The sequence below is a fragment of the Molossus molossus genome, unplaced genomic scaffold (assembly GCF_014108415.1).
Source record: "Molossus molossus isolate mMolMol1 unplaced genomic scaffold, mMolMol1.p scaffold_m16_p_16, whole genome shotgun sequence".
Classification (NCBI taxonomy): domain Eukaryota; kingdom Metazoa; phylum Chordata; class Mammalia; order Chiroptera; family Molossidae; genus Molossus; species Molossus molossus.
Window position 1 is genome coordinate 60,781,305 of NW_023425351.1, and position 25,506 is coordinate 60,806,810.

The 25,506-nt window shown below is 44.0% G+C and overlaps 1 protein-coding gene across 1 annotated transcript in view; it reads right to left on the bottom strand.

The window, feature by feature from the left end:
- Positions 1–25,506, bottom strand: part of SNTB1 (syntrophin beta 1) — a 200,848-nt gene that overhangs the window by 93,873 nt on the left and 81,469 nt on the right. Inside the window, exon 2 of the mRNA XM_036264495.1 lies at positions 1,454–1,673. Within this exon, the coding sequence (XP_036120388.1) occupies positions 1,454–1,673 (220 nt within the window). The remainder of the gene's footprint in view (positions 1–1,453; positions 1,674–25,506) is intronic.

Below are 25,506 nucleotides of genomic sequence, written 5' to 3' on the forward strand. Positions count from 1 at the left end.
TCTGTTCGGATGAGTTAAAGGGAGACTTTTGAGGGAAGAGGGACCCCAGATACTTGATGATCTTGGCTGAGCTCTTTATAATCACCCCAGACTGGGTGACATATCTGTCCTGTGGCCTGAGAAGTCACATACAGACTTTGCAAAAAGCAACCCAGGCTTGGACCGGAGCCACTCCTTCCTCTGTAGAGTACAAAAGAGGTTTAGAGTGAAAAATAGCTTCACGTATCCTCCATCTGACTCTCCAAATACACAGCTGAGGGCACTGAGGCCCAGACGGGCCGGCTTGCTCAGCACTACCTGGCATTAGTAATGGATATTATCGCAGCTTAGGACCACGGCAGGCTTTCCCGGGCTAAGCCCTGCGCGTGGATTTCTCCCTCTAATCCTCTCAGCCCAGGGAGGTGTCTGTCTCAATCATTCCCATTTTATAGCTGCCCAATGGGAGGTTTAGTGGTTTGAGGAACTTGCCCAAAGTCACACAAACTGACGGTGGCAGACCGAGAGGAGATACTTAGAATTGTGACTCCTATTCTTCATCTCTTTCTAGAACCAGAACTCAGGATACACACCCTTCTTGAGGAGGAAGGATAGGAAGGGAAGGAAGGACAGGAGGAGGAAAGACAGGGGGAGGAGGAAGGACAGGGGAGGAGGGAGGACAGGGAGAGGAAGGACAGGAGGAGGAAGGACAGGGAGAGGAAGGACAGGAGAAAGAAGGAAGGAGAGGGGGAGGAGGAAGAAGAGGGGGAGGAAGGAGGGCAGGGAAGGAGGAAGGACAGGGGGAGGAAGGAGAGGAGGAGGAGGAAGGACAGGGGGAGGAGGAAGGAGAAGGAGGAGGAAGGACAGGGGGAGGAGGAAGGAGAGGAGGAGGAGGAGGAAGGACAGAAGGAGGAGAAGGGAGGACAGGGGAGGAGGGAGGACTGGGGAGGAGAGAGGACAGGGGAGGAGGGAGGACTGGGGAGGAGGGAGGACAGGGGAGGAGGGAGGACTGGGGAGGAGAGAGGACAGGGGAGGAGGGAGGACAGGGGGAGGAGGAAGGACAGGGGAGAAGGGAGGACAGGGGAGGAGGGAGGACTGGGGAGGAGAGAGGACAGGGGAGGAGGGAGGACTGGGGAGGAGGGAGGAGAGGGGGAGGAGGAGGAAGGACAGAAGGAGGAGAAGGGAGGACAGGGAGGGGGAACGCGGAGGAGAGAGGGGGAATCCTGGCTGGAGCACACACCGGGCATCGCCCTCCAGGATGATCTCTGGAGACCAGGGAGCCTTCAGCGCAGGGGCACAGCCTGGCCAGAGCCCCCGGGGAAACTCCGCAGCTGAAAAGTTTCTTTTTGTTTTAGATTCATTTATTTCTTTTTTCTTTTTGTTACCGATGTCCCGTCCCCGCCCCCCCCCCGCCCCCCCCCCCCCCCCCGCACACACACTGAAAAGTGTCTGAGATGCGACCGCCGGGGCCTGTTACCTGTTCTCGGGGTCAGCCAGGGCCATGCTCCGGGTGACGTAGCACATCTTGAGCGGGATGCTCCTCCGATCCCGGTGGAAGGAGAAGCACTGCGAGGACGCCGGCGGGTCGCTGGGGCCGCCCCCCAGGCGCGGGGACTCGGGCGGCGGCGTCTCCCAGCCGATCTCGGACACCGGGGAGCCCTTCTTCACGTAGGGCGTGGCCTCTCGCATGTACTTCACTGCGGGGACAAGACAGCGGTTAGGGCGAGGCTGGGAACTGGGCTCTGCCACCTGCCTTCCACGAGCTCTTAGCACGGACCCTCTGCAGTTCTGAGCAAGTTTCAGAACTTCTGTCCTGCTCCTAAGCGTCCCCCTGACGTTTAGCCCGGACACCGGCGTGCTTTCTAGAACTCGCTAGCAGGATGACCCGAAGGGGAGCATGACTTTCAGCTTTTTGCCACTAGGACGACTTCTGTCCTTCCTGACTGTAAGCTGCATTCTGGGCAGAGGCCGAAAGCAACGGGCAGAGAACGCACCACAGGCCCAGAGACGTGTCACCATTCAACACGACACAGGGACTCCAGCGCCACACTCACTGCGCAGGTCATCACTTTTCTCTCGAGAAACAACAAGCTGTTCAGGTTAATAGTGCTGGGCGCATTTATGCAAAGAAATGCACAGAAGAACACTGATTCCACAATGGCAAAAATCTGTCCTAGCAAACAGATTGCACGTAAGAGCTGACGACCAGGGACAACCTAAATATCCCCTAAGAAAGGACTGATGAAATCCATTGGAAGACATCCATATAGACATTAAAAAAATGATATATAGATGTGTTGGTGTAGAAAGACCTGTAAGATCTATTATTATTTCTTTGTAAGTAGAGAGTAGAACATACAGTGTAATTATTTTGTGTATAAAATCATAAATATATGTGCTTCTATATCTACAACTATTACTGGGTAGAAACACAAAAAAATGTTAACAGTAGTTAGCTCTGGCGAGTGGAAATAGAAGTCTAGATGCTGGAAGAACAGACCTTTACTCTTCATTTATTACCTTTTTGTACCATTTTCATGTTTAGTCATATGCAGATATCACTTTACCAAGTTTAAAGAAACAAAATTAGTGAGCTGAACAGACTGAAATTCTGCTTTTTGATGTTTTCTTGGTTTTTAGGAAGTTACTTTCTTATTCTGAATTTAAGCACTTGATCCTTAGACACCTGCGAAGTTGACAGGGCAACTAGATTCTTGGGACATGTGGTAGAAACGTCCTTCTGTAGCTCATGGTCCGGATCCTCGGCTGCTTGGGGAGGACTTGGCTGCGCCCCTGGCCGTATCTGTTATTGCAAATGGCAGTGGTCTGCAATGCGCACACGCTAGGGGGTATTTCCTTTAGACCATAGACGATTCAATTCCAAAAACAAATTCCTTCATGTGCACGGCATAGAGCCAGGTTTATAAAGGCTGCAGAAGCACAAAACACATCGATTCCATATCCAAGAATCACATAATTGTGGGTGGCTGTCGCTGCTGCTAGTGATGTCCATCAGATCTCTTCCACCAGTGGGGCACCTGCACCCTAACTGCTGTGTGTTGGTTGAGAACTCATAGCTGTCCCTTGCCCTGCAGCGCTGCGCATGGCCCAACAGAAGCCTCCCTGTTTGGGACACACTAGGGTTGCTGCCCGTGCCCCTGAACAGAGGTACTGCTTATAGGGAACCCCAGCTATAACAGAGTGACATAAGCCAAGTCTGTAAACTGTGGCACAAAGCACAATGAGCTAAGTTTTAGACAGGAATTAAGTACGTTGGAAGAACGCATGAGAAAAATGGATCTAGGAGCACTAGTGACAGATTAGACTCACGACAATTTAATAAGCAGATCAGACATACCCACAGACATGCAGTATGGTTCCGTGTCAGGAGAACCACCTTAGATATCAAAGAGCCATATTAACTCAAGACGGGGGAGATGGCATTTAGCACTCACACGTATTTGAAACCACGATTTCAGGGTCTTAACATCAATGCAATTAACAGGAAACAGCTCTGTGGCTGCTGAAAACTGTTAGCACAGGGGCAGTTATAGAAGGGTTATTCATGGTCACTGTATTTTAAGGGATATTATTTATTTCTGTGCAATATATTTAAAGAGAAACACAGACATACCTAAGAACAAGTGTAGAAAACTTAGGGGGACAGATTTAAGGTGTCCAAAGCTGAAATAAGTAGACCCCTATTAAAGACACTGAATTTTTCATGACCGAAAATGGTTTAGCAGAAGCTAGAACACTGTTTGGCTTTGTACACCGTAGAGTTATACTTGTTGATATATAGGAAATACAAGTATCAGCTGAGATTGTTCGAAGAGCCTCCTCTGCTTTCATTATTATCCTTCTGGCCAAAGCAGGGGATACATGTTGTGAAAGTGAGAATCCAGGGGCGCTTCATGGAGTAGGGGGTATTTCAATTTGGTCTTAAAGGGACGCTAGGATTTTGAAAAGTAGAGATAAGAGTTACAATTCTTCTCTCATATAATGTATTCTGATTTATCACTTTTATTGCAGTTCCGTAGGAAAGGAAAGTTGGACCTCACTTTGGAAGGGGGATGAAGTGGGAACATTTGTCCTTAATGGTGTGGCAAGTGTGGAACCCAGTGCTTTCCACACTTAAGCTTCAAAGTAACCATTTAAAGTCCCACTTTATATATCAGCAAACTAGGTTCAATGGGTGAGGGATCCTTCATTTATTGAGTATCCATGTATACATGAGCAAGAGAGTACAATGCTATTCCCCTCCAGGCCCCGTGAGAAAGAAATGTCTTAGAGTGTTGTTTGAATTCCGGTGGGCATTAGGAGCTTCACATAGGTTATCCTTTGCAATACTAATACTGTTTTACACATCAGCGTACCAGTGCTCAGAAGTTAGCTTATATACAGTCACGTGGCCAGTAACTAGTGGAACTGGGGTTTGATTTCCCAGAGATCATACTCTTTCATGAAATTGAGGTAACCCACCTCGATGAAGGATGCCAAATGAGAAGCTGATAGGTTTGGACTTTATTCTATAGGCAGTGGTGTAAGCCATGATGGTCTGCGAGCAAGAAAATAACAGAATCAGAGGTCAGCTTTAAAGAGAACTCCTGAAAAGTGAGATTGGGTCTACTAGAGGGGGAAAAAATCAGAGGCAGACGGGCCAGTTACTGGGCCATGGGGGTTATTGCCGAGATAACCTGACCATGTTCAAAATATCCATACACCAAGTGTGAGGCATCCCAGAAATGTGTGATTCATGCACTCACAGGCAGAGACATGGGAACTCGAGCAATCTTAGCCTGGAAGCAATTATGTACCAAGTAGCCACTTCCTATGTGGCACACAACTTGGGGAATTTGCAGAGAAGAAAAGCCACAGCGAGAAAGAACACCCCATTAGAAATGATATTCGATACAGAGTCATCATTTTAACCGACCAACGGAAAATAAAGGCAGAGAAAATAGGTTAACAAGATAGGCATGATAATTTAAAGACTCACTCATTCAGCCAAAATTCATCAGTCACTTTCCATGTGCTGAGAGCTGTGCTGTCCATGAGACATGATAAGAAACGGCCTCAGCCCTGCCTGGGGGGCTCAGTTGGTTGGAGCATCATCCCATGCACTAAAGAGTTGTGGGTTTGATTCCAGGTCAGGGCATACACCGAGGCTGTGGTTTTGATCCCCAGTCAATGTTTCTCTCTCTCTCTCTCTCTCTCTCTCTCTCTCTCTCTCTCTCTCCCCCCCCCTTCCTCCTCTCTCTCTAAAAATCAATAAAAACTTATGTTTGAGTGAGGATTAAGAAACAAAAGAAATGGTCTCAGATTACAAGAAGTGTAAGCCTAGAAAAGGAGGAAGGAAGTGAGTAGGTGATGAACCTTGCATTAAATCTTGAACTTGGTTTTAGGAGATCCCAAGCTGGACAGTTCTCTCCAGGCAGAACCAAACGGAAGCCCTTCCTGGGGGAGCAATTTCACCCCAGGCTTCAGAGTCCCTGTGAATCGTTTTCAAGGGCAATGAGCAGCATAAAATAGCAGAATATGTTGCACATAGAGAAACAAGTTTCCATGAATAACTAGTGAAAATACCTGATAGCAATTAACAGTCCCACACTGACCACAAAGTATATTCACTATGTGTAAAGCAACAAATGAAAGCTTGAGATAATTTTCTAGAGATTATTTTTTAAAAGTGACCTAACAGATTGGTAAAATAACCAAATAGAATATCAAAACACTGAGAGTGTGATCTAATCCAGGGAGAGTAAGGTGTTACCTAAGACTGGATTTGAGTGCCCCTAAGTACAGTGTGTTAAATAATACGGAGGGTTTTTTTTTTCTTTTCTTTTTTTCCCCCCAAAAGTCTATAGTAAAAGGAAAGGGCTGCTAGGATAGCTCCGCTCTCTGAAGTTGTCAAGACCTCAGATTTCTGCTCCCTTCCAACTCTGCAACCCTAGCCTACCATCTAATGACCCAAGATGGCTGCTTAAGTTCCAGCCATCACGACTGAATTCTCATCAGTAGGAGGAAGAAAGACACGAAGGACACACCATCCTTATTCCTTTAAGGCCACTTTTCAGAAGATGATACACTATATCTGCTTCCAACCCACTGGCCAGCATGTAGTCACATGTCTACTTCTAGATGCAAAAAAAATTGACTCTAACCTCTGGACAATCCCGTGCCAAACTGGTTTAAAATTGGTGGGGAAGGGTCCGGCCGGTGTGACTCACTGGTTGAGTGTTGACTCATGCACCAAGAAGTTGCCGGTTCGATTCCCGGTCAGAACACATGCCCAGGTTGTGGGCCCGATTCCCAGTGGAGGGCATGCAGGAGGCGGCCAGTCGATGTTCTCTCTCATCCATGTTTCTATCCCTCTTTCCCTCTCACTTCCTCCCTCTTGGAAAATCGTGAGGAAAAAAAATTTTTTTAAATTGGTGCAGAAGGGAAAGTAGGACTATGAAAGAGCAGGAGAATAGATATTAGGGGACAACTCTCAGCTTTTGCCACAGAGGGACATCCTTAATTCCATCCGCTTAACACGCTAGATTTTATGACACATAAAAACAAGTACATATGTTGGAGCGATGAGTAAAAAGCACAGTGATGAAGTTCCACAAACTTTGTTAGCTCACTTGCACCTCGGAACCACCTATGATGCAGACATTGCAATCATCCGCATTTTCCCAAAGACATGCAACGAGCAAGGGGCTGGACCACACGCCCACGTTACAGAGCCAGAAAGTGGCAGACACGTGCATCGGATCCAGGCCACACGGCTCCAGAGTCCTACTTGCCCACGAAGCAAAACTCTTCTCACACTTAAAAATTAATTGGATGTGTGTGTATTTAAGCCAGTGTTTTCATGTACTGGGAGAAAACATCCAATTAAGAGGCTATTGCCTGTAACATAAAAGAGCTTGATTTTGTAAGCTTGAACTATTAAACTGTGGCATTTCAATAAATTCCTTTTAAGACACTGTAATATGTATTCATAATAGAGGGTTTAACCTGGCAGAACTGAGCAGCTCCTGTCTGCATAATTACACCTCCCTGTGCATATAGACAGGCATTTCAGGCAAAGAGCAGTTGAAACCGATCGAGAAGCAGCCCGGCCTGGGTGCAAGGCACCTGATAATCAGAACCAATTAATAACCCATGCCCTCCCTGGGCATCCTGAATGAAAAACCGTGGTTGAGCAATTAAAATTGCAATCTTCAACAGTGAAAGAATGGGGAGGAGAGCAGTTAGAAGTGGTCTTCAAACCAATCACACAACAATTCACTTTCAATATGTTCCCCTTTTTTTCATCCGAGAGACAGGCAGTTGTGAAGATTTCAAAAGAACGTTCATTACAGCTCAAGTCTCCCCAGACCCCAAGTTACAACAATTAGATCTTTGTTGGGGCAGCCAGGTGACCTTTGAAGGAGAGGCACACTCAGGCTACTACTGAGGAAGTGCTCTCGGCGAATCCAGTTTCCTCTCCTCCCAGGCTGGTTTCTGAGGAACCAGCAAGTCCCTCTGATAGATGCAGTTTCTCCTTAAAAATCACAAAGAAAGGGGATTTCCAGATCACAGGAAGGCAACACAATATTTCTTTACTCTGCGGGATGGGAACACAAACCGTGAACTTCTTAATGTGTTGAAGGGAAAAGCTGGAGGCGGGAAACCTGAGTATTTGGACCCTTGGTGAAACGTTCAAGTTGGGGACAGGTCGGTGACCATGGGATCTGCTGACAAAATGCAACCTTAGACTTCGCCTTAATGGCATTTTCTAGGTCATCTTAGAAAGGAAAGATGCAGACGGAGATCATCCACATTTCCAGAAAGACCTAGAAATGAAGAAAGTGGTGATACAAGCTTCTCAGCAACTGTCGCACATGCTTCAGGAGGCTGAGTGGGGAGGGGACAAGAGAATTGGCCGTGGGAGCTGGGGACCCGGAGCACAGCCCAGCCTGTCGCTCACCAGTTCTCCAGCCTGGGAAGTCACTTTGCCACCAGACCTCATTTTCTTCCCCTGTCAAGAGAGGGAAATACGGTCCCTACCCTTCAAACAGTCTGATTCTTTGGGAAGTCGCTTCTTCTTTCTTATCTTATTGTTTGTGTCAACACCAACAACTACCCTGTCAAAATGTGTGCTGGATTCTCCAGCCTCAGGCTGGTGTGTCTTCCCAAACCCTCGGGGCATCTGACAAATGTGAACCTAAGCGGACGGTGGGGAGGATGGACTCAGGTTCCCGTCCTTTGGTCTGGCAGAGTTGTCCACGAGAATCACTGTTTTCAGTCACTTACCGCTATTCAGTCCCCTTCCATCCCACCGGTGGGTCCTCGATGGTAGGATTTTGAAGGGCATTGGAAGTACCAAAGGGCACTCGGGAGGTCGAAAGGACGTCATGGGTGAGGGTGCCGGGTTCCATGTGTGGGGTGAGCAGTAAAGCCAGCGGGGTGCGAACTGTCCAGTAATCTTTGGCCTCCGCGTAAAGAACCATCTCAGAATTACCGTTTCAGACGGTGCCGTCATTCAAGGTGACCTGCCTTGATTCTTCAACTAAGGGACACCATTGCCCCAGACATGCCAGCTGGACCCAAGGACAGTGTCTTATGAGTCTTACAACCACCCAGAAGTACACCGATTGGCGTAGTTACCTTCATTCAACAAATGTGTAATGAATCCCTACAACGGGCAGGGCCCCGAGTGTTAGTCATCCCAGTGAAGGTGACAGCCTGGTGCCTGGCCCGGGGTGCCTACATGCTAGTGCACACGTGCATACCGGGGGGGCCTTAAACACACAGACAAATATAGGGCACTGTCCCTAAAAAGACACGTGCTGGAGGTCACTCAGAGCCATTCACAGTCTGGCCCCTGCCCACCTCCTGTCCCCATCTCAGCTGACTACCTCTTAGTCACCGCAGTTCACATGCCCGCCATAGAAATCAGCATTTCATTCTCTGGACATGCCGGGTTCTTTCCTGCCCGTGCGGCTGCCTCTGCATGGAAGCCCTTCTGAAAAACTCCTCTTTACACCCTGTAAACCTCAGTCAGGTAAGACCTCCGGCGCCCAGTCCTCCGGGCAGGGCTCCCTTCAGCTGTAACCCGTCGACTCCGGCTTGAGAGCGACAATAACAACAACTAGTGGGCGCTGGCTGCTTAGCACACAGGAGGCCCTACTCTACATGTCTGGGGCACACGAGCTCATGGAGAGCAGTTCTATAAAGTGGGAATATAATTGTGCCTACCTCACAAGCAAGGGGGTGTGGCACGGAGAGCAGAAGTGACCGGCCCAAGGTCACACAGTGGCCACGGCAGAGCCGGGATTCGAACTGTCAGCCTGCAGTCCTGGTGGCTTCACCACGCTCTTTCCTCGAGCCCGGCTGCTGCCTCCACACACGGCCAGATACGCAGGCCTGAATCGCTCTGTCCAACCACAGAAATTTTAGAAATCATGGTTTTAAAAATACCTTTTTGTCTGAAATGTTTTTCTTTTTTTTTTGTCCTCACCCAAGGATATTTTTCCATTTTTTGCACAGATAGAGCGGGAGGGAGAGAGAGGGAGAGAGAGAGAGAAACATCGACGTGAAGGGACACATCGAGTGGCTGCCACCCGCACGACCAACCAGGGCCGGGGACAAACTGCAACCGAAGTACGTGCCCTTAGCGGGAACTGAACCCGGGTCTCTCCGGACCGCAGGCCGACGCTCTAACTGCTGAGCCAAACTGGCCAGGGCTGAAATGTTTTTCTTATCCTTCTTGTCTTAACTCAAAGCCAGATTCTACCCTTATGGTGTGTATTGCCTGATCATGGCTCTACTCTGCAGAAATACACAAAGCATATTGAGCATCTTATAAACTGATACAATATAAAACGCGGATGTTTGGCCCTCCATGAAGAAGCAGACCAGCCAGTTAAAGGGCGGCGGCAACTCCTGGCCAGGTGTCCTCGGGCTCCCGGGGCACATTCCCTGGAGCTGAAAGGTGGTGATGGGGGAACCGTGCATGACGAGCGTGAAGATGTCGCCTTTACTTAGGGGCTGGCAGGAACGACCAGAGCACCTAGGAGAAAATTAAGATTTTGAGTTTCACACAGGCCCACACTAAAAAGATAAAATGCAGAGTAGAGCAAGAGTAGGTTTATAGGTGCGAGTACGTAAAACACCGAGTTTATTCTCATATTATTATGAATTAATTATTCTATTATTTTCCATATGAACAACTGTAAACCTACTTTTGCCCCACTCTGTATAATAGGGATAAGATAGAAAGGTCTCTCGTTGTTTATTCAAAATAAAATCACTGTGACATATATGTAATTTTATGTAAGTGTTATATGGAGAACATTATTATAAGCAGTTCCCGTGAGGAAAGGATCTGGGGTTTACATGGCTGTCACTGTCACAATAAATAGAATGTTACAATGTAACAGGCTGCCCTGGTAGAAGTATGATGTTCAGAAAAGGAGAGGACAGTACCCCTCTTGACCGCCTTGATCAGCCCATACCTGAAGCCCTAATAGAATAGGCAGTGTTTACATGAGGGTAAGGAGGGTGACCAGGTTGATGAAAGGTTCAATAAATGAAGAAAATATGAATGAAATAAAAGACATCAGAACCCAGGAGTGAGGAGCATAAATTCTGGAGTCTGACAGCTGGGGTCCAATTCCTAGCCCTGCTGTTGCCTCTCTCTGTGGCCGGGAGCAAATTACTTAGTTTTCCCATGTGTTATTTCTTTCCCCTATCTCATAGGATTCTTGTGAGGATTAAATGAATTCATTTAAGTAAAAAAAAAAATTGTAAGGAACTTGGCGTTAGTAACTGTCTAAGGGGTCAGTTCCCATGATTAGGAGTTAACCTAGAAAAGAGAGTTATGGAGCCTAAATAACAGAGGGCTGGGCTAAACTCACTTGGTGTATCTGCAGAGTGGAGCCACGATCAGTAAATACAAATAGTTGGGATAATATAAGTATCCCAACTGAGGCAGTGAGTTCCCTATTGCTAGTGACATTCAAGCCGCAGACGGACAAGACATCTCCCAGCCATGCTGCAGAAGGGATCTTCTACTCTGGAAGGACAGATTGTTTGTAAATACCCTTCAAGCTGTCATGTTCTACGCTCCTTCTGGAAAATGGTTGATTAAAGTGCCTAACCCAGACTCCAACACAGTGAGCGCAGGTCATGGTTGTATACCACGTAAAAGCATGCTGTACATTTCTTTATTACTGTATGTTTGTTAGATACGTATTACGTAACAAGGGGGTGGTTGTTAAGCTATCTGAGTCTTAGCATGCTCGTCCACAAAATGAGGAAAGCAATGCCACAATGCATTCATTTACTAAATGAGCTCCAGAGTCAGAGGATATGGGTTTGAATCCCAAATCTTCTACTTATATACTGTTGTATACCAGAAACTAATATACATCAACTCTAACTGAAAAATAAAACAATAAACAATAAATCTTCCATTTTAAGCTGGGCTTCTTTAAGCAAGGCATGAAACCTCTCTGTATCTCAGTTTCCTCAGCTGATAATAACAGGACCTATCTCATAGGATTGTTATAATGATTAAAGAACTTTCCAAAAGAAAACAGAGTCCTTAGAACAGTTCCTGTCATATACTTGACACTCAGATTTCACCATTACTGTTATGTTGTTGCTGTTATTGTTGTTATGAAATTTAAATGAGAAAAATGTGTTGCAAGGATAACGATCTTTTTTCTGACTCTGTCAAAATCATAAGTGCTTGAAAGTACCACTACATTTATTCCTTCACTGCACATAAGTTAAGCCACACACTCTGTGCTTCCTGGGACCAGATATTTCAGGGGAAATAATCAGTTGACATTCAGTTTCTTGCTTCTGAGGGTTTTCTAATCTTCCAAGGAGAAAAAACATACCAACCTAAAACCTGGGAGTTGCCATAGAATATAATCTGCCCTGGTCGGTTTGGCTCAGCGGTTAGAGCGTCGGCCTGTGGTCCAGAGAGACCCGGGTTTGGTTTCCGCTAAGGGCACATACCTCGGTTGCAGTTTGTCCCCGGCCCTGGTTGGTCGTGCGGGTGGCAGCCACTCGATGTGTACCTTTCACATCGATGTTTCTCTCTCTCTCTCTATCTCCTACTCTATCTGAACAAAATATCAAAACATGTCCTCGGGTGAGGATAAAACAAACAAAAAAAAGAATATAATCCAATGCACACACATAAAAACAGTCTAACATATTCATCGGATAATAGTAAGTGTTGAGGACATGGATTAGTGATGTTTATGGATCTGCTAGTGGGCTCCTCCTCACCACAAACTGTCATAATATCTCTTCCTTGGGAAAATACACTAACTATTTTAACAGCTACACCCTGACATCTAAAGACAGGAAGTGAGTAACAGGCAGAAAGGATGTCTGAATTTCACATCCTCTCTCCTAGACAGAAGAGCGTATGTGACCAGGATCTGGGCTCAGAAGGCAGCAAGGGCTGCTCTCCCTTCCTCCTTACAGGTGTGTCTGTAAAACAAACCTCTCTTATTCCAGATGTGTCTTCCTAACAACATCCTGTGAATCAAACTTGGGGATCAGTAAATTTGCAGTAACTTTTCAGTGGCAGAAGTCCAGAGACATAAAGCTCTTTGGAAAGAAACCACACTAAGTAAACAAAATATTACCAAGGGCAGATCCGTCCAGGTCTGAGGTATCTTTTTCCCACACCAACCTGGACATGCTGCAGACCCGAAGCAATCACAGAGGCACCTGAAGGTAAAGGAGGTGGCGAGGGGGACTTTGTAACATCAGACCATCAAACTCAACGACGTTATAAATATCTGCTATTTTGAAAGGGCTTTAAAGTTTAAAACACTTCCATGTGCACAATCTCATGGCATGCTTATTGTCATTCCATCTGAGCCACCCATGAACTGAAAGAGTCTGCGCATTTATTTGCTTGTGACTTCTGTGGCCCAGGTAACAGTCTAACAACTTTCCCAACAAATTCTCTCTCTCCCAAGCACACATAGGTCCATGATCACACCTTGCTCAACAGAACTATATCTGCTGGACTCACCAGATGCACTGGAGTTTCTCCTAAAGGCCAAACTTACCTTGGCCTTGCTTACAACCCTTTGGGTAGAGCAATTGCCAAGAACCACGAGAAATAGGTCAGGATGACAGAGGAGAAGCCTCAGCAGGCTTCTTGAATCTGACTCTCAGCCAGGAGAAGAATCGCTCACAAGTTTTTCCTCTAAACCTCTAGAAACTTCAGTTGATAGAGGGGCTTGTTTTTGTTGTCTGTTGCTTTTTCTTTTTTAAAAGGTAAGAAGGGGTGATGGTAAGCATCAACATGCAGATACAACTATTTAAAAATTTTTTTTTCTTTATTGACATATTAGAGAGACAGAGGAAGGGAGAGCAGAGAGGGATGGAAACATCGATGAGAGAGAGCATTGACTGGCTGCCTCCTGCATGTCCCCAATTGGGGATCGGGCCCACAACCTGGGCATGTGCCCTGACCAGGAATCGAACCAGCGACCTCTTGGTGTACGGGGTCGACGCTCAACCACTGAGCCACACCGGCCGGGCCAGATATAACTTCTTATCATAAACAAACCCACAAGAAAATTTCATATTAAAACTGGTGGCAGATTGAGGTTCAGAGAGTTTAACCATCTTACTTCAAATAAGAAGCAGACCTGGAAGTTGATCTCTCATATTCTAAATCTAGTATCTAATCTAATAAATTGAGTAACCTCGGTTGTAACAACACAACAAGTGGCATGGAGATGTTATGGCTAATGAGTAATGAGTTACTATTGATGCTGGGAAAATCTACAGATACTGGGGGGTTAAATTAATAAACATACTCTGTAATGATTATATCAGATTTGAATTGTCAGAATATTCCACATCTGTCATAAGGGAAATATCTAATGGTAGGATAGGTTGTCTAAAAAAAAAGAGACATCCTCTAGAGTATTTGATGAAATAAAAAGAGGAAACAGAAAATCAGTATTCTAAACAGAAGAGGAAATAACAACACAAAAGAGATTTAAAAGATAATAAAATAACACTTTGACAGATTCATGATAATAAATTTGACGATTTAAATGAAATGCACAAATGCCTATAAAAAAATAAACTTACTACAACTGACCTAAGTAGAAAGCTTACAAAGAAATGGAAACAAGAATATTCCTGGCTAATATTTTTCCCAGGAAGAAAAGACCAGAACCAGAGTATCAGAGAATTCTACCACATTTTCAAAGAATAGATCATTTAAATCTTAAACTATTTCAGAAAATAGACAAAAAAAAACTCTCCCTGGTTTATCCTACGAGGCCAATATAACATTAATAACAAGACCAGAAAAGAAAAATTTCAGAAAGGAAAATTGCCAACCCGCTTTGTTTATAAATGTAAGTGCAAAAATTCTAAACAAAATATTAGCAAAGCAAGTCCAACAACATATACAGAAGACAGAGCAGCTTTGGTCTGGGGGATCTGGGAGACCTTGCCTGAGGAAATTGGGGTAGACTCTGCTTTAGTGTGACAACATTTAAAGTATATAAAGTTTTTTTTAAATGATTTCTTAAAATTATGCAAATTTAACAGTGTTATTTACTTTGATACAGTTCAAGTACTCTTTCAGCCTACAGAAAACTGTTGAGTTTCACTCCTTGAGTCAGTAAATCATATCACTCTCGTCTATACGCAACATCAGGAATCATGAAACGATTAGAAATATTTCCCATGCTGTTTGTTCCAGACTTGTTAATAGTCTGGTTTAGTCCCTGACAGTCAATACCTGGGTTCCAATGATCTACCACAACCAATAGTTTGTCCACTGCACAAGCCAAGAGATTTTCTGATTTAGATATCTTCTGTTCAATGCAAGCAGATATGCCTTAAAATATTTTCTGGTGATCGTTTTGAGATTCATGTCAGTATGTAGGCCAAAAGTGCCTTTTAGAATATTGCTGGATTTGTGCTAAATAGTATCCAATTGCATATTGATAGCAAATACAGGTTAAGTCCTCACTTGACTTCGCCGATGGGTTCTTGGAAACTTGGACTTGAATCAAAATGATGTAAAACAAAAGCAATTTGATCCTAGGCTAATTGACATAAATAAGAGTTAAGTTCCTACATCCTATTTCTGGTCACAATACCATCACCAAACTTCTCCATAAAGACCCAAAGCAGCCCTGGCTGGTGTAACTCAGTCGCTTGGGCGTCGTCCCATGCACCAAAGGTTGCTGGTACGATTCCAGGTCCCAGCTCATGCCTTGATCCCCAGTAGGGGCCTGCAGGAGGCAGCCGGTGGATATTACTCTCTTGTGTCGATGTTTCTTCTCTCTCTCCCCCTCCTTTCCTCTTTCTCTAAAAATCAATAAACTATTCTTTAAAAAAATTAAATAAAAGTAAAAGCCCAAAATACTTCTAATATTAAATAATGAAATTAATGTGGCTATAAATATAGTAAAGAAAAATAAAAACACCAGGTTGGTGGGCTCAGTGGTTGAGCATCGACCCCTACACCAAGAGGTTGCTGGTTTGATTCCCGGTCAGGACACAGGCCCAGGCTGTGGGCTCAATCCCCCGTGGGGGGCATGGAGGAGGCGGCCAATCAGTGTTCTCTCCCATCGATGTTTCTATCTCTCTCTCCCTCTAAAATCAATAAATAAAAAATAAATAAATAAAAACAAGAAAGATGATTTTCCAACCCACTTATTCCAGTTCAAGGTCATGGGTGGTCTGAGCCTCTCCTGGCGGTGTGGGTCACGGGGCCAGCACCACCCTGTCCAGGACACCCTTCCAGCCCGGTACACACCCTCACTAGCACAGGAGAATGTAGACATGCCGATTCGCCTCACATGCACATCTCTGGATGTGGGAGAAACCAAAGCCTCGGGAGAAAACACACAGAGACCTGGAGGGGGACATACCCACGCCACACAGACAGCGGCCCAGGCTGGGACTCGGTTTTGTTTTCCTTCTCTACGTTTTAATGAAACAACATTGAATGAAAGGACAATATTTGAGGACCTGCTGTATGTGAGTTACATGTGATTAGCCCTGATTAACAGTTGTAGATACTGAGGCTTTGGGGGTCAAGAGACATCTGTGAAAGAAGAAGGAGCATAAGCCAGCTTGGCTTGACTCGAACAAGCTTGACTACATTGGTTCTTGAATGAGCCAATAAGCTTCCTGTTTAGCTTCAGCTCCCTTCACAACACCCTCCACCTCCCCCCTCTTTCCTGCTCCCAGATCGGATCAGGGAGCACAGACAGAGCTTAAGAACAGGAGGAAGGTTAAGTCATCTGTTCCGTTCAACAGCTGCTTCCCTTCTGAGCTTTGATCTTTACCTTTCGCCCTCTGCTTGGCCCTGGGCTGTCTGCAAAGAAGGTGGGGCCATGGTGGGGCCGTGGATAACTTGGAACATAAGAAAATATAACCAAGGTTGGAACCCATTAAATTCTGTGTCTGTCTGTTTGGGTGGGAAAGGACAGAGGGAGCTACCATTTTTGGTACATGTTATTTTATTTTTTTTTAATACCAGACACTATACATATATGATCTGGTTTAATACTCATAGCAACCCCATGAGATTAGTATTGCAAAATGGGAAATCCTGGCTATGAATTATACAGACTTAATCCTCTCATTGTCCATGGTCCTCGACGTGCAGGCTTCCCTCTATGCAAATATGTCATGGAAACAGTAGCTGAAGATGTAGTCAGGTATCTTGAATCAAAGAAGTCAAGGTACTTCTCTATGGAAAAATGTAAGTGCTTTATTTTCTATTAGACTCCAGGTTTTCACTCCTTTTTCTTTTTGTTCAGCAGATAACTCCTATCTATAATGTATTCCTTTTTCAAAATTAAATTCATTGGAGTGACACTGGTTAATAAAATTATACGATTTTCAGGTGTATAATTCTATGATACATCGTCTGTATATTGCATTGTGTGCCCACCACCCAAAGTCTAATCTTCCATCACCATATGTTTGACCTGCTTTGCCCTTTACCCCCCTCTACCCCTTTCCCTCTGGTAACGTACCGCTGTCTGTGTCTATGACTTTTTGTTTGGTTTTTCTTATTTGTTCATTTGTTGCTTTCAATTTTATATCCCATATTTCCCTTTGCATAATATTCTCAAGATCTATTCACATTGTTGCAAATGGCAGTATTTCATCTTTTATTATGGGTGAGTAGTATTCCATTGTATATATGTACCACATCTTTATCCAGTAATCTAGTGTAGGACACTCAGTTGTTTTCATGTCTTGGCCACTGTGAATAATGCTGCAATGAACATAGAGGTGCATATATCTTTGCAAATGAATGTTGTCAAATTTTTCAGTAGGTACCCAGAAGAGGGGTTGCTGTGTCATATGGTAACTGGATTAATTTGTTGAGTAGCCTCCATACTGTTTCCCATAGTGGCTGTACCAGTGTACATTACTACCAGATTCCCTTTTCTCCACAACCTCTTCCGCACTTGTTATTACTTGTCTTGTCAATAATAGCCTTTCTAACAGGTATGAGGTGGTAGCTCATTGTAGTTGAGATTTGTATTTCCCTAATAGCTAGTGAAGTTGAGAATCTTTTCACGGATCTGTTGGCCATGTGTATGTCTTCTTGGAAGAAGTATCTGTTCAGGTCCTCTGTCCATTTTTTAATTGGATTGTTTGTTTGTTTGGTGTTGATTTGTATGTGTTCTTTATATTTTTTGGGTATTAATCCCTTATCAGAGCTATTGTTTGAAAATATGTTGTCCCATTCGGTTAGGTGCCTTTTTGTTTTGTTGGTGGTTTCTTTTGCTGTGCAGAAGCTTTTCAGTTTGACAGAGCCCCATTCATTTATTTTTGGGGTCAAATTCATTAAATCCTTTCTAAGACCAAGGTCTATATGTTGAGTTGCTATGTTTTCTTCTATGTAGCATATTGTTTCAGGTCTTATATTTAGGTCAGTGGTCCATTCAAAATTATTTTTTGTATATGAGGACAAACAGTAAGTAGTCTAGTTCATTCTTTTGCATGTGGCTTTCCATTTTCCCAGCACCATTTATTGAAGAGGCTTTCTCTACTGTATGTTTTTGGCTTCGTTGTCAAAAATTATTTGCCCAGCCTTGGTCAGATGGCTCAGTCAGTTGGAGTATCATCCCATACACCAAAAGGTCAAGTGTTTGATCCCCAGTCAGGGCACATACCTAGGCTGTGGGTTCGATCCCTGGTCAGGCACGTATGAGACGCAACTGATCAATGTTTGTCACTCACATCAATGTTTCTCTGTCTTTCTCTCTCCCTTCCTCTTTTTCTAAAATCAATAAACATCTCCTTAAGTGAGGATAAAAAGAAAAAATATTTGCCCATATACATGTGGATTTATTTCTGAGCTCTCAATTCTGTTCCATTAGGCTGTGTGTCTGTTTTCCTGCCAATATCATTGCTGTTTTGATAATTGTCACTTTGTCATATTATTTGAAGTCAGGGAGTTTGATACCTTTAAATTTGTGTGTGTGTTTTCCCCTCAGAGTTACTTTGAATATTTGGGGTCTTTTGTGGTTCCATACAAATCTGATTATTTTTTTGTTCTATTTCTTTAAAAATATGTCCTGGGATTTTGATGGGGATTGCATTAAATCTGTATATTGATTCATAAGACCATTTTAACTCTTTATTCTAAGGGCACAAGGATGGTTTGACATACACAAAGCAATCAGTGTAATGTACCACATTAACAAAATAAAGGGTTAAAATCATATGATCATAACAATAGATGCAGGAAAACCATTTGATAAACTACAATATCCACTTATGATTAAAACACTCAATAAAATAGGTATAGAAGGAAAAGCCATAATAAAGGCCATATATGGCAAACCCTGGGCTAATATCATACTTAACGGTGAAAACAGAGCTTTCCCTCTGGGATCAGGAACAAGACAAGGATGTCCACTCTCACCACCCTTATTCAACATGTGCTGGAATCCCTAGCCAGAGCAATCAGGCACGAGGAAGAAATAAAAGACATCCACATTGGGAATGAAGAAGTAAAACTGTCACTTACTGCAGATGACACGATTCTTTATGCAGACAACCCTCAAGACTCCACCAGAAAACTATTAGAATCAATAAACAAATACAGTAAAGTTGTAGGCTACAAAATCTAAGTACAAAAATCCAGTGCATTCCTATGTACTAACAATGACATTTCAGAAAAAGAAATGGAGGAGACTTGCCTTTCGCAAGTGCAGCAAAAATAATAAAATACATAGGAATAAACTTAAAAAGGACGTGAAGAACCTATATACTGAACTACAAAACATCATTTAAAGAGATTGAAAAAGACACAAAGAAATGGAAAGATATTATGTTTTCATAGATTGAAAAAATCAATATATTATCTTTTAGGATAAGCCTACAAGTCATTCAGAGTTTGTAAGCTGAGCAGGCTCGAGAGGGCTCTGATATACAATAATCAAATGTGTATAGTACAATATGCTATAATAATAGAAGCAGAACTGAAAAACAAACTTTTACCATCTAAGCACTTAATCTGTTTGTCATATATCAAAAAAACAAAAACAAACCAAAACCAATAATAGGACCCTTTCTTCTTCCGTTTTCATCCTTGGTTGACGTCCAAACACTACTTAAATGGATATTCTGTTGTAAGTCAGTCCACCCACATTAAACTGTGTACTAATTCCTTCCAAGAAACAATTCCTTCTAGTTCTACAATCATTTACAAACATTAAGACACATTTCAGTGAATCATACCCAGAGTTCACGGAATCAGAGATTTATAAGTGAATTGCTCTTGAAATGAATTTTCTATCAGAACTTAGAAATACATGACATAATTCACACAGTGAATGAAATACATGCAATTCAGAATTGTTCCACAATGCCTCTTGACAAAACAGGGAGGTCAGAAAAAGAACTCCTGGAACTGAATCTTAGCTTTTTATGCATTTCTCTAATATGATGATAAGTCAATTCTGTAGCTACTTGGCAAGGTACAGTACAGACAGATTTCACGTTGTGAGACACTCCACAACACAGTAAACATGCTAATACTCCAGGGGCACTTATTCCTCCTCTAACCAGAACTGTAAATAATAATAGGAAACATTCTTCGATAATTCACAGACACTTAGGAACAGTCTACGAACGGTGGCATGTATGTCTCCCAACGCCCATCTTACATATGCAGACATGAAGCTCAGGCAGGTGGACAAGCCCAGCATCACGTGCACAGTAAGTTGCAGAGCGGAAATCTGAACCTGCTCTATGCTGCCAGCACTAACCATTCACCATTTAGATGCTGTAGATCTGTGGTTCGCCCCCTTCCCGGGACTCAGTCATGTGGTTTCAGAAACCCATCTCTATTCCCAGGAAGAAAGACATCTTGAGATGAACTGACTCCATAGTGGAGTAATAGAAGTGCTATTGAGGGAGTGATATGAATTGTTCGGAGTGGAAAGACCTGGACTTCAGAGTTAGGAACATCGGGGCTGAGGCGCATCCCTCCCTCAGCTGCATGACAATGGACAATTCACTTCTTTTACATCCTCACCCACTGGAGACTATGTTTTTATGTGTTTGAGAGAGAGAGGAAGGGAGTGGGAGAGAGAGAGAGAAACATCTATGTGAGAAAGAAACATCGATCAGCCTGGCCAGTGTGGCTCGGTGGTTGAGCATCGACCCATGCACCAAGAGGTCACTGGTTTGATTCCCAGTCAGGCACGTGCTCAGGTTGTGGGCCTGACCCCCAGTGAAAGGCATGCAGGGGGCGGCCAATCAATGTTCTCTCTCATCGATGTTTCTATCTCTCTCTCTCTTCCTCTCTGAAATCAATAAAAATATATATATATTTTAAAAAAAGAAACATCAATCGGCTATTTCCTGTATGTGCCCGACCAGGGATCCAACCCCCAACCTGGGAATGTGCTCTGATTGGGAACTGAACCCACAACACTTCAGTGCACAGGACGATGCTCCAACTAACTGAGCCACACCAGTCAGGGCTGGACAAGTCATTTAATCTTTCTAAAGCTCTGCCTCCTCATCTATATATACTAATAGAAATCATAGTTTTTAAAATCTAGGCATAATTTACACAGAGTGAAGGGCTCGGATCTTAAGTGTATCACTTGGATAAATGAACATTAAAACACAGAACATTTCCATCAGCCTAGATTTCCCTCATGCTCCTTTTCAGTCAACCCCTTCCCATCCCCATCCCATTATAGAAAATTATACAGTGTTTCTGTGCGCCTCTGGCTTCTTTCTCTCAGCATAATTATTTTTGAGATTCACCTACATGGTAGTTTATAATAATCATTCATTCCAAATAATAACAATTTGATATAAGCATTAAAAGAGATAATCGACATTTTTACCTATTGAAGGTATACCAAAAAATGTTTATTATTGTTATTCAAAAGATGAAACCCAAGAACTGGAGAGTGCTAGAGTCAAGAGGAAGAATATTGCCCTGGCTGGTGTGGCTCAGTGGAGAGAGCATTGGCCCTCCCACCAAAGGGTTATGGGTTCGATTCCTGTTCAAGGGCACACACCTGGGTTGCAGGTTTGATCCCTGGCCCTGGTCGGGGTGTGCAAGGGAGGCAACAATCGATGTGTCTCTCATATCGATATCCCCCCCCCACTCCTTTCCACTCTCTCTAAAATTCAATGGAATAAATATCCTCAGATGAGGATTAACAACAACAAAAGAACAGGAGGAATATATAAATCTTTCATAGGCTGGGCTATATTTGGAGAAAGGGTTCATTATTAGTCTCCCCAGTATCACATCTTGTATGTGTTGAAGGGCATCAATGCCAGAAACATGTATACCTAGTACACGGAGTGGAACTGGATTGAATTTAGCATTCCAGACCAGATATTAATGTTTTGCTGTGCAGCGACAATTTTGATAGAGCACCTGCTCAGGGTATTTCGGGAACATTCCCTTTTGCCCACCATAGAGATGGCAGCCCACCTATGTCAGATTGCATTTGAGAAGCCTGCATATAAAAACCCATCCATAATGCAAGCTTTCAGCAGGAGCCAAACTTATGCTGTCAATTCTAATTCAGTTTTTCCAAGAGAACTGGAGCTTACGCCTCACAAATACAGCAGCAGTCCGGCGTTTGGCAGAAGGAGATCGAGCCACAGTAAATAAATCCATACTCTGGAAGAAAACAGAGTCATTGACATGCACATCTGAAGTCCTTTCTTTCTGCCCAGAGTCATGCTTCACTAAAAGCATAGTCTTTAGCCCTGGCCAGTTTGGCTCAGTGGTTAGAGCATTGGCCGAGGGTTTCGTTCCCAGTCAAGGGCATGTACCTGGATTGCGGGTTCGATCCCCATTCTTGGTTGGGGCACATGCAGGAAGCAGCCAATTGATGTGTTTCTCTCACATCGATGTTTCTCCCCCCCCCCCACCTCCTTCCCTTCCACTCTCTCTCTCTAAAAAAAAAAAAATCAATCAAAAAAATATCCTTGAGTGAGGATTAACAACAACAACTAAAAGCAGAGTCTTCAAATCTAAAAGCAGGTACCACTCCCAAAGAGTTTTCCCAAGAATCAGTCCTACAGAGAGAAGTATAAGTAATGTAACTTCCAAACCCTCAGCAAAAAGGTCAGAAGCTTCCGTCACTGGGCTGACAGAGGAGCTTTGGAAATGACCCCTTGTTCCAAGTGGCAATCTGGGCAAGAACGATGCCCTACAGGGAAAGATCAATATATGCAAAGTTTCTTAAAATACAAAGTCCCATTTAAAGGAAGGTATGGAAGAAAATATCCCCAAAGTTACTGCGAGCCCGTGGATGTAAATGTCTCTGTGGCTTCCTGCAGAAACAACATCTGTTTTTACATTCAACACAAGCCACCTCTGACATTTACTGCATTTGCTGGGCACCAAAAGGATATGAATGGTTAAAGCTCTTGATCTGTGGGAAGTCTTGGATTTCTGGGAAAAGATGAGCTACGTAACAGCACAAATTGGAGAAATTTTATGTACCCCAAAGGCGAAAATCCTCATCACAGTCGAATTCCTTTTTGATACACAACCCTGCAGAAGTTAAAAATATATACCCCCCACCTTTATCCTGGAACTTTCTCTTCCTTTTCCGTTACATGTCCTTTCCATAAGGTACATTCAAGGTCGTTCAGTCTGGACTTAACTCATTCACTTCTCCAAAACAAGTTGAGCGTAAATGCATGAAAGTCAAAGCATGGTCTCTTATGCTCGCAATATCCTTCTGACAGAAATTTGGTTCATTATTATCGCTTCGATTTACGTGTTTATATTTTATTTCATCCACTGCACAGGTTTCCTAGTTCTCATCAAGAGCGAGGCAGGCAGTCCCTCCACAGAGCCCAGAAAGCAACAGCAACACGTCTGCATCATGCGAGTTGTGCACCTGGCGGGGGGAAAAGTAGTTTAAAAAGACAAAAAAAAAAAAAAGACAGACTTGGGGTTTACGATTTAAAGATGTTTCCTTTCAGGGAGTGATAAGCAACAGAAGCTGCCTAGAAAGTGTGATAAACAAAGAGGGTGGATAGGATTTGGTAAAATGTCTGTGCAAGATTTCAATGTGACATCATGTACCGAGAGGGAATCACAGACCGAAGGGACCCCGTTCCCAGAGGCTGAAATGACAGACAGGTGGCATGCTCCTCCTCACTTCCTATGCGCGAAGCACCGCCCATATTCAGGAGGTTGTCCTGGTTGCACAGCACTGGGTGAGATGTTCTCAGAGATGAATCTGAGTCTGGACTAATCAAAAAGCCAACTCGGCAGCATCAGGGTTTCTGGAGAAAGCAACGAAGAGACCCGCTGATATCTGCCTGTGATGGTCTCACTTATCTTGAGAAATTCCTTCTTATTTAATGCAGGTACAGTTCCTCAATCCCGGGAGAACCCTAGGAACCCTCTTCTGGGTGAGTCATAACGGATGGTTAAATCATCACCTCTCCCACCAGACTCTGGGCTCCTTCTCAGGGGAAGGAATTCAGGGCTTTCATCCCTGTTGATTTAGGGCTGAGCTCACAGTGGGTGCTCAATAAATGTTTGTTGAATGTATGAATAATAAAGAAATAAAGTTTCCTATCTCAAGCATATCTGCCACAGACTGACTGCATGAGGATAAAGAACACAGTCTGTGCAGAATTGCATGTTATTATTATTATTGTTACTTCTTCTTCTTACTATTATTTACAGTTTTTACTCAAACTATACTTTGAACTGTTTTCACATATTAGTAACTTAAACTTTTATCCCTATTGAAGCTATTACATTGTATTATGGTATTTTCTTCCCACATTCACACAGAACAAAGCTGATTCCTTAGCCAACATACTAGACAAATTGCTCTATTTTGTGAAGGTCAAAATTGTAGTTAATCATCTGTTCTAGCAGCTGACTTTTCCAATGTATGTCCTCCTTCCTCTGGCGAGGATGCTGGAGGCTAAATAGGTCTGTTTCTGGACAGTTGACGTTCAGGATTTTGATGGGTAATAAGAGGAACTTTTACCAACCAGAAATGCCCACAGCTACAAGCAGTGAGTCCCTTCTCGGTGCAGGTTGCTCACAGAGGCTGGGCAGCACCTTGGGGAGGAATCAAGCATCGCATTTCAGTTTAGATGCCCTTGACCTTCTCTTTCACCAGAAATTCTAAAATGTCAACGTTTTGCACTGGAAATTCTGTGAAGGGGTTTTGAGGGGCTTCTAAATAATTCCCCCAAGGGCAAAGGCCAAGAAGACAAAAGCCTCGATTTCTCTGAACGGCAATTTCTCCACAGCAGTTTTCACGGATTTTCATATTCTAGGCAAGGGGGCTTATCCTCTCTGCTGAAACCCTTGGGTTTCCCCAGAAGTGACCCCTCCATTCACAGTGTGAGGCCCTTTGGCCTGTCCCTGAATCTTCCCTGGCTCATCAGGCATTCCTGTAGATCACTTCTTCCCCTTTGGGAGCTGCTTCGTCCTTGCTGTGCACACTAATCGTTGGCTGCCCAGGAAAACACTAGGCAGACTGATTCGAACGCTTTGATTCTGATCCTCAGGCCACTAAGGACTCACTGGTAATGAAAACGCAGTTTAATATTCCCTTCAGTTCTGCCTAGATGATGTGAAATATCACCTGCCATCACAGAGCCTGGGATGCAGCCCACTGAACTCCACTCGAGCAGGCCCGCTCTACATTAAAACGGTCCTCACACCGCACGAGGCAAGAGCTGCGGCACGGAGCCCGTGCAGGAAGGCGGCCAAGCCAGAGGAATGCCTGGGTGACTCCGCTGGCCCAGGGAATGCGATGAAAACGCCTGCGTTTTTGTTCCAACGTTGCCACAACACAATCTTTCCGTTTTTACTGGTATAGATTCTCAGCTAGCAAATAAGCTAAGCCTCCAGAGCACTGGTGTTTGCCTTTTCCAACGTGGGGAAGTTTCAAGCTTCGCTGGAGAGACCGGGCAGGAGTCTCGAAGTTGGTTTGTATTGTCTGAGGGGTCCTTCCCCTATGCAGATGGAAAAGGCCAAAC